This window comes from Carassius auratus, chromosome 4, assembly GCF_003368295.1.
Source record: "Carassius auratus strain Wakin chromosome 4, ASM336829v1, whole genome shotgun sequence".
In the NCBI taxonomy this organism is placed as follows: domain Eukaryota; kingdom Metazoa; phylum Chordata; class Actinopteri; order Cypriniformes; family Cyprinidae; genus Carassius; species Carassius auratus.
Genome location: NC_039246.1, coordinates 29,260,005 through 29,269,863, shown reverse-complemented (window position 1 = coordinate 29,269,863; position 9,859 = coordinate 29,260,005). Strand labels below are relative to the sequence as shown.

Below are 9,859 nucleotides of genomic sequence, written 5' to 3'. Positions count from 1 at the left end.
GGTTTCAAAAGCAGCTTCCTGATGCCTGCAATATATACACATTATACTTACCCAACGATAAGAAAAAGTATTGAAATAGATTTTTTTTATTTAATCTCGCTCCCATCTCATAGGCTATTTATTCCCTTTAGGATTTCTGTAATACACTTCATTTCCTTTCCGAACATGGAACTGTGATGCGGCTGATTGCGGGAGAGGGGATAGGTGGGGGGTTTTTGTGAGGAATCACAATATCAGCTCAATATTGCAATGTCTGTCAGCTATAGACTATATATATATGCAATATCTGTCAGCTGTCGACTATTGGCCCAACCCTAGTGTGTGCTGGGGGGGCTTTGGGTTAGCAGTAGAATTACAGGTGGGATGAGAGAATGCATGTTCACTAAATAGCTTCTAAATATATGCATGATTCCCCAGTAGATGTGATCCCCTGATGTTCGGTACTAAACAGATACCAGGCGACAACTCTCTAACTGGGCTAATAGGCTAATTGCAACAGGGTAAGATTATTCATTGGCAAAGCACCACAGGTCCAACTCTGGTATTTATTCACGTCAAAGAAAACATCTTTCCTTTCCCTTAAGACTCGAGTCGATGTTCATGGCCTAGTTTTAAACCACACTTTCAATTAAATCATGTTTACAGCATTGCTAAAGTTAGTGAGAGTGACCCAAAGAACCTAGTTTCTAGTTTAACATCTTTGATGACAACACAGTGAATCTGGATCCACTGAGAAATACGCGTGGGCAAATCTTATGCCCTCACGTGAAATTTCTAGATATTCCCTGCGATAATAAATCTGACTGTAAATGTGAAATTAACTTTGTCTGACAGTGTGTCCAAACTAACTTTTGCAGACTAGGCAATTCATAAGCTGTGTCCTGCCAATGTGATTGTCTAGCTCCACCTTAGCTGTGCCTTCAATCCCAGTATACCATCCACTGACCCTCACTGCTAGTGAACTGAATTTTACTGAATGAGATTTCAGATTTATAGCCATTGCTATAAATCTCGACATTGGCTGAGTGTCCGCTTTCAGGTCTGAGTGTGGCATTACATTACAGCAGCTTTGTATTGAAGTAAAAGGATTTGTGGGTAAAAATGTCATCTTGAATTTGCCACAATATTCGGACAAAGTATTGTAATACTTTGTAAGTATATTTGTGTGGGAGGTAGCTAGGAACCTTAAATCCTGCTAAGTGCAGTCTGGAGTGTATTTAAGGTTGTATAAAAGAGTGGAGAACCTCATCTTGGGTTCAGAGGTCAAAGGTTAAACACCTAATAGTCAACATTAACAACCTTTTAAGTGCTATTTTGACTTGTGCAGCAGACTTGATACTTTTCACTGAATGATAAACAGTGTATACCACAACACAGGCGGCCTAAAACACTGTGTTGGGTAATATTCAAAGCATTATTTATGCCTCAAGAAATAAAAGCCTGAGCTGCAAACCTGATGACAGGTTATCTGAGTAAGGGTGTTTTTACAGCACTAAGTGCATGCAGTGTTTTTTCTGATTTTGAGATTTATAAGCTTCAGCAGTGCTAAAGATATCCAGGATGGAGCCAGATCTACTCCATTACACCGATTGGGCCATTATGTGTGTATTTGGACACACACGTGTGTAAAAGTCCAATCCACCAATCCATCACATGTAACTTTTTATAATGTAAAGTGTCCCTCTCTTTGGCTGCCCCTCTCAGGCTGTAATTACAGTAAGTGAAACCCCTAAATTCTGGTATAATTTTATTTCTCCTTCTTTCCCGGCCCCTGAGTGCTGTGTAAATCGTGATGCATTTCGGGCAAATGGTAGCAGTGACTCACCTGGGACTCTGACATCACATACAAGAAATGCTGATCAGATGAAAAGGCCATGTCTCGTAGAATCGGCCCATTGTCGACCACCTGGATGGTTTCGTATTGTAAAGCACCGTAGGTGGGACCATCCACTCGAATCTGAAAGGAGAGAATAAATTGTGTTACTCAACCATTAATAAGCTACTAAAGCATGAAAGAGACAGAGTAAAGCAGAGGGGAAAGGGAAAGAGCTGTTGAGTTGTTGGACAGCTGTAGGGGACGTTACGTGCAATAAATCGCAGGTTCAGCAGAGAGCTGTAACATCCTCACACAGTTGGGCCGCGGTGACGGAGGTCTCATGACTATATTTGAACATCTGTTGTTGCTGACGCAAAAGTGCACACTCACACTCTGTTCCCATCTTGATATAACCCTAGCATCCCTCCAGACTACATCTCCCAATCAAACACTTAGTAAAGGGCCCTGTGAGAACTTAAGTCTTTATACCTGCCATTAAACATTACAATGCACCTGATAACCCATTAAAACAGAATGAATCAGCAATTTCCTTTCCCTTTTTGATACTAAACAGTTTAGGAGATATCAAGTCCATTCCCATCGGAATCAACCACTTTATATTTGAGTTTATGGCCCGGAATCCCATCAGACCACAAGTACTGTCAACCTAAGATCATCTTACCACATCTTACCACAAGAGACGTCTAAAATTATTTTGTGCCACCACTTCAAAAAGTCCCTGGCTGAGACTCAGTGATGTTTCAACTGTTCCCTTTGGCTTTGTGTTCTCACTTTCTCTGGGGCTTTTTCTTTTGTAAGCTGAGGGTCACAAGCAAAAACCAAAAAAGAGGTCCAACAAAAGAAGAGAACAGAAGGAAAGGGGCAGAAGAAAGCAAAAACCCTTCACACAAGCCAAAGGCTTATTCAGCAAGAGGGTTATCTAATCTCCCTGATCAAGGGCTGGTTAATTTGGTTGGGATTGGGTTTCGGCCAGGAAGAGCTGCAGTGTTTGGGATGGCAGCGTGTGGACAGTGTAAGAATGAAGTGCAGGGCGATTTGCAAAGCCTCGGTCGAGTCCCAAGAGAGATACATGACGTGGTCCAACAGATCACTGGAGGGATGGGGTGAAGCAGATGGGCATTATCACAACCATACCTAAACAAATTAGCCACAGGGGATGACTATTAGCATTAGCATGGTCATGCTATTGGGTTGGGGAGAAAAAAGGAGAGTATGATCAAAGATAGAGGAGGAAAATTAAAACATGTCTTAATCAACATGCTAATATACATGACAAAATAGATAGCGACATAGGACTGTTAAAAGTCCCACTTTAAACTCAAGCAGCAAGTAAATCAGGTTTTATTAATGGTTGAAATATTCAGGTTTTATAGAAGTTTTTTTTTCTTTGTCAGACTATAAACTGGCGAATTCCAGTTGAACAAACTGAACTGAAGCCTTGTACAAAACAATATAATTGTCTCCCTTTCATTTCAGTATCAATAAAGTGGATTAAATTCTTTAAAACCTGATTGAATTACACTGTTAATCTGTGTATCATATAATCATTTGGATTTAATTTCATTTCAAACCCACGACTGACACCATTTCAACAGTTATCTCATATTCAATGTTACAATCTCTCTGTGTTTGAAATGCCTCAGATTTTGAAATTAAAAATATATATTTATATTGAAAAAGGAATTCTATGTCGCATTACAGTAACAATTAATTGCAGATTGTGTATTCTTGGAATAGATGAGCTTTATTTTTGGAGTAGAATAAGCCTGCACATTTCTGCTCTGTGTATCGTGTGCTGTGGGACCTCAGGTGTGCAGCCAATCCCCCTAGTGGTCATGGACTGTAACAACAGTGGCCAGTCATGTGAGACACACTATAGTATATGAGGATAGAGTAGTGGTTAAATGTGGTCAAGAATAAATAACAAACAACATTGTTGTTTAATAGCTCTTTTTCATAATTTACACCAAGGTCAGTGTGTTGTGCTTAATAAAAGTGCTTTATTGTATATATATTTTTAATTTAGTATAAAAATTAAAAGGATGATTATGTTACTGTCACATCATTGTTCATTTGAGATATAGAGCACAGGTAAAGCATCACACTGTCAGAGGGCAGTATAGTGGAGACAGCAGGCTAACTCTAGTTAAGATCAGCTAAGCGAAGAGCAAACAGAAGGAGAGGAGATGAATGCAGCCATAACCACAGGAGCACTGCAGCTTCATAATGTGGGCAGGACTCTACCCAGCATCCATGGAAACTGCAATTTCCTCTGGCTCAAAACAACTTGATCTTAAGCCCTGCTATCAGGCCAGAGGTATGACTATAGATGGGAACTGATGCTGTAGAGAAGTTTCTCAAAAACTGTGGGATGAATTCACTAAACAGTTGGAAGCCTATGTCTCAAACCTGTATCTAATTCAGTAACCACCTGCAGTTCAGTTTAACCAGGCCATGAAGAGCTGATTTAGATGCTAGATCCAAAGTCAAAACCAAAAATTTACCCTTTAGCCCTCAAGTGACTGATTAATGCAGAACTTTACCACATCGTCACTCATCATTTTACCAATTTCTTTTTTCAGCTCAAGTCACTGTGCATGTGAAATTTAAATATAATTAGAAGGAAATACTGTTAAACATGTTTTTTTTTTTCTTTTAGTTAACTTAAAATGTTCTCGCCGAATTAAAATAGAACATGCAATGTCAATGCAGTTCTCAATTGAATCCATATTTATTGATTTATTCTGTTCAAATCTATACAACTGGAAGCCTTTAAACATGCAGGAGCCTTTATTTATTGATTTTAACACATAACAGTCAGAAAGAAAATTCTGAAGTGGTACACTTCATAGCAAAGTGCAAATAACACGAAAATATTCAGCTGTTTTGTAATCCCCACTCAATAAAACCCCCCAATCCAGTTGTATTCAACTTGTGATAGCTGCCCTTTCAAACTCAGTTTTTTATGCTGTATCTAGCTATTGCCACTGACTTCAAACAATCTGCATAAGCACTCGTTTCAAGAGAACTATTTACTTTTGGCACAAGGCAGCCCTTGCTATAGCCTGTTGTTAACTAAAGCATTTCACAAAGGAAAGAGAGTGACAACTTTCTACCAACCCTAAATTTAACCTTGGCAAAATCCATCTTGTGATCTTTCAGTGAGCTTTTCTTCCACAAGCTGCAGTCACTTGGGAGGAGTTCTTTCTGTTACCTTCAAAATGAGCGAGGGTGAGGGCAACAGCGGTGCCACGAGTACACCTTTCACACAGAGCAAAAGTCTGTTCGCCCCAGCACACGCGTACGGTTGCCCGTTACATTATAGAACAAAGCTGAGAAGAGCTGTGACAAAAGAAAACTACAAATAACTTCAACAGAGCCACTCTTGAAGCAGTTATGGCTGCAGAGGTGTACATCTGAAATCACAAACTCTTCCCGTCTCAGACACTAGGCAGTGTTTGGGTGAAGGCCACTACGATTAAGGCAGTGTGCTGACGCTCCCTCGAGAGTTCCTTTAGAAGCAAGAGCTACTCTGATGCACAGATATTGATCTGTGACATTTAAACCCCGACTATTACAAAAATAGAGCCGCACGTGTCAACAACTGTAAGCAGATCGGCCTCGCTACTGTGAGTGACTCTGTGTCAAGGCGTTGAGCGATTGTTTTTCGTTTTTTTTTTAAGCCAAATCCCCTGGGAGAGTTTGAGACGGAGCCTGCGCATCAGCACTCTTAATGCACCGGGAGATCTTGACGTGTTCCAGCCTGCTATAGTCAAGGAAAGTGGAACGAAAGGTTTGCTTTGTTTTCGACGCCTCCATTGGCTAAGCCGGAGTGTGCTGTAGTAAACAGCCAGAGTGGGTGGACTGGGAAGTCTCTTAATGTCAATCAATGCTGAAAGAAACCTGCAAATTCACATTTTGCAACATCGATACTTAGCTGAAGGCGACACTAAGCTTGGGAATTAAAGATGATCATATCCTGAAATCCATTGTCTGCCGTCACGGTGAGCACTAGGTATTAGGCAATAAAAATAAAGAAATAAAAGAGTTCGGTGGGGAATAAAGACTATGGGGGTCAGTGTTTCTAGACTGCAAAAAACAAATTCAAGGCCAAATTCATCTGAAAAGCTCCAGGATGTAGGGCAACATTTAAATAATCATTTACATTTACATCAAGTTTAAGAAAATGAAACATACATTTTTTTAAACACATTCTTAAAAAACATATTTTACATTTGTTTGAAAGTGTGGCTCTTCATTTGTTCTATAGCTTTTATACAGTTTAATATCCAATGTATTTTATAGTAACCTTGGTTTAGCTGCTTCTAAAGAGCATAAAATGAAACTTAACTTGTGAATTTTTCTTGCGTGACAGTAAGTGCATTCACATTTATTAGCACATGAGTCACTAGATTTTTACAATCTCATATATAAAACCAAAAAAATTTCACAATAAACACTACAGGCCTTTTATAGGCTTTACTCAATTCTAGGACAGATTGATACACACACAAAACATACCTCTGAAGCGATAAGAGAAAAATACAAAATGTGCTGAGCGGTGGCGGTTGTGAGGACCAGGATTAAGAACCTCTTCTTTAGTGCATCGGTCCTAAAATGCCATAAATTCAGAGTACAAATAATACCAGAAGTTCCACTTTTAAAGCAAGCATGAATGCAAAGACAAGCGCGCCAAACCATCAGACTCCTCATAATCAGGTAGTGCCGCAGCCAGGCAACTGGTCCCTCTAATTTGGCATTTCCATCACTAATGAGTGAACGAGACATGGACCTGTTCCGCTCGAAACATGTCGCGCCCAGCAAGCCGCCATGTTCACAAGAGAGAAAGGCTTTGTTTTGGTTGCCGGGTTATGAGATTGAGGTTGTTGAAAAGCTCTGATCCGCAAAACACGTGTGCGTGCATGCGTGTACAAAGCCAGGCCCCGGTGTCTCAGGGAGCTCACAGGCAGAACCCTGCGGAGGAGAGACCTAATCAGATTTCCTGATCCGTTCGTCCCTACGGTTTCTTCTTCTCAATCAGCGGATCGGTGCCGCGGCAGGATTTTAATTACCAGGGCTTTAACAGCACGGCACAAACCTGCTCTGGCACACTGATTGCGGCAATGTCATCGCCAGCCAAATTAACTTTACTCTTCAACAACATGCCTCCAAATAAGCTTAAAGCTTTTAAATACACCAGCGCAAGACCAACATAGTCTGAACTTAAATGGCTTAAAAACTTTTACATTCATTTTCTCATTTAACGCTCCGTAACACACTGTAGGACATGAATACGCAATTTAGGGACGCAATTTAAGCCATTGTTTCCCTGCACGTAATGTAGTTAACCTTTATGTAATTGCGTTGAACTCTCAATTGGTCTGCGTGAACTTCGAAATCTTGGCATATTTTGCACTCCTTTAGCGAAGTCGAAAATGTAAAAATGTCCTCGTTCTGCTTGAAGAAGGTGTGTTTTATATGCAGGGCTTGCGCTGGCTGCAGGGAGGATGGAAGCGATATTAGCAGGCTGAAAGTTTCTCTGTCACCTCTCTTACCCTGCAGTCCCGCAGAGAGGAGAGCTGGGATCACACTGCTCTAACTGTTAAAAACCCCTCACCGAAAGGGAGAGAGAAAGAGGGAGATATTACCCATGAGAGTCTGGTTGGGGAATGTTGTGAGCAGGGTCCATCAAATTTCTCCTCTCTGCAGTTTTTCTAAAAGTGCTACTAGATGAGATATTGCCATGAATACTCAAGTGAGTGCCGAACATTGGAGATAATATCTTTGATGTGTATACACCACCGGTCAAAAGTTTAGAAACTGGTGTTTTCAAAATTGGTGTTTTATTTTTTGAATTTACCATGTTTACTAAGTTTTTGATCTAATGTTTTATGTTTAAAATGTTTACTACTTTGGGTTTTTGAAATTAAGTCCATCACATGAAATTGACCATGTGTTTTAAAGTATATTTTGAAAAGATTACTTTTGTAATTACTGAATCAAAGTGTGGACACATACTCTAAGGAACTGAAATTTCATAGTTATTTTTGGAGAAAAAGTATTTAAATCTCCCAAATACTCCCCTGCTGATCGAAGGTTATTTTGGCTGTGTGTTTGTAGAGGCAAGTAAAGGGGACGTGTGTCTGCAGGGCGGCCTGTCTCTCCTCCTGTTTGACAGACAGGACACCCCTCTCACTCTCTCTCTCCAGGGTGTCTGTGAGTCTGACCTTTCACCAGTCTATCTTTCTCCTCTTCCTCTTTCTCTGTACTTTTATGACCTGTGCTTCCTCCTCTAATGTGCTCTTCTTTAGCTCCCTCCATTCCATTTCCATCTCTCACTAGGCCTATATCACTCATGATTTTGCCATCTCTTTGCTCATTCCCATCAACCCCTTAAAACCTGCCTTGTGCACCAATTTCCACCGTATTCCTCTGTCTGTCTCTCTCATCCTCTCCCACTGGGTGTTCCTGGTTTAATCTGAGGTTAGATGTGACCTCCGGGCCACATGCTGTTTCTTCTCCATTTTCTACTCTTTCCCTCATTCGGTCTCTCTCTCTCTCTTCAGAGAGGCTTCATTCTCTGTGTATTCAGTCTGAGAGGAGGCCTCGTGGCCTGTAGCTGGTCTGAGTAGCACTAGATCTTTTTTTCTCTTCACCCTTATTTTGAGAGGCAGATGTCTCACTGTGGCTCTTCAGTCATGAGCGGTGAGGGCTCAGGGCTGATGCTTGACCAGCACATGCTCTCAGACTCCTCCACATCCATCAGAGAGAAAAACACAGCACACAAGAGTTGTTTCTTCAGCAATGCTTTGTTTATGTTGCACTGACTGAAACATACTGTTCCAACATATTTATGTTCACTATTTAAATCGGGAATGCGTCACACTGCAGAATTAAAATGGGTTATGAATGCAATTTCATGTTTATTTTAATCCGTTTGGTTGAGTTAAGAACTTTGCAGTCCTAACATGGAAAATTTAGTTTTTCATTCCACATACATCTTTAAAAACCCTCCACTATTATCGCTTTCACCGTTTGTTATTTTCAGCCGTCAATAAGGCCATTCATTATTTAATACAGCTCTTTCTCTCGCTCCAGCTCCTCATTATAGTCACTGCAGGGTGGAGGGACAGACGGCCGTTGCTGGAATTTTCAAATGAGGTAATTTATCCGAGACAAATACCTGCAGAATGGAGAAAAACCTATTTTCTATCAGCCCCATTTTTTCGGCTGGGAAATAAAAAACAATTATTTTGCACTCTTCCTATTTTATCTTTTTCCAATACAAGCCCAGTGGCCAAAAACACACACTTTATGTGTGGTGCTCCATGTGTGGTAAGGGTCAAAGCCATTCGCACTGACAGCGACCCACTAACTTAAACAAAGTTGAGAAAATCCGAACTTTAAAAACATGATGCAGTGACTTCCAAAGAGAGCTTATGTGATCATTTCCTTGAGGTAATTTATTAGAAATCTCTCTGCACACGTCTGCTCCATCTCTCCCAGTGTGAATGGAGCCTGATACTGGCTACATATGGTAAATTAGCCACCATTAACAGTGTTTATCTTGCGCAAATGGTTTTTATGTCCCATATATAAGCTACATTCAGCATGAATGATGAGCCCTGTAAGATGATGCACATTAAAACAGAAAGCAAGTGTGAGGAAAAGAGGGGAAGGTGTGTGCTCGAGCACCTGTGACAGTTTTTGGAACAGGCTGCGAGACATATGGTGGATGAGAATTTCGATAGCTTTGAAACATGGAGAAAAAAAGGGAGAGGAAAGGAGAAAGAGCAGATCATTTCTCAAGAAGTAAAACTGTAGATCTGACCAAGAAACTAAAACAGCAATGTGTATACTAACTTCCAAAAGTTTGGGGTCAGTAAGATTTTTTGAAAAGTCTCATATTTCGGAAAAGTCTCTTATGCTTACCAAGGGTTCATTAACACAGTAAAAACAGCAGTATTGTGAAATATTATTACAATTGCTGGCAAAGCTAAATTTTCAGCAGCAATATGCTGT

The 9,859-nt window shown here is 40.5% G+C and overlaps 1 protein-coding gene across 7 annotated transcripts in view; it reads right to left on the bottom strand.

Annotated features, from left to right (window-relative positions):
• Positions 1-1,718: 1,718 nt before the first annotated feature.
• LOC113065655 (plexin-A4-like) overlaps positions 1,719-9,859 on the bottom strand; it is a 125,396-nt gene continuing 117,255 nt past the window's right edge. For all 7 annotated transcript variants that reach the window (XM_026237102.1, XM_026237117.1, XM_026237124.1 and 4 more), the window contains one exon: positions 1,719-1,957. In XM_026237102.1, coding sequence (XP_026092887.1) covers positions 1,748-1,957 — 210 coding nt within the window. In that variant the 3' untranslated portion in view covers positions 1,719-1,747. The remainder of the gene's footprint in view (positions 1,958-9,859) is intronic.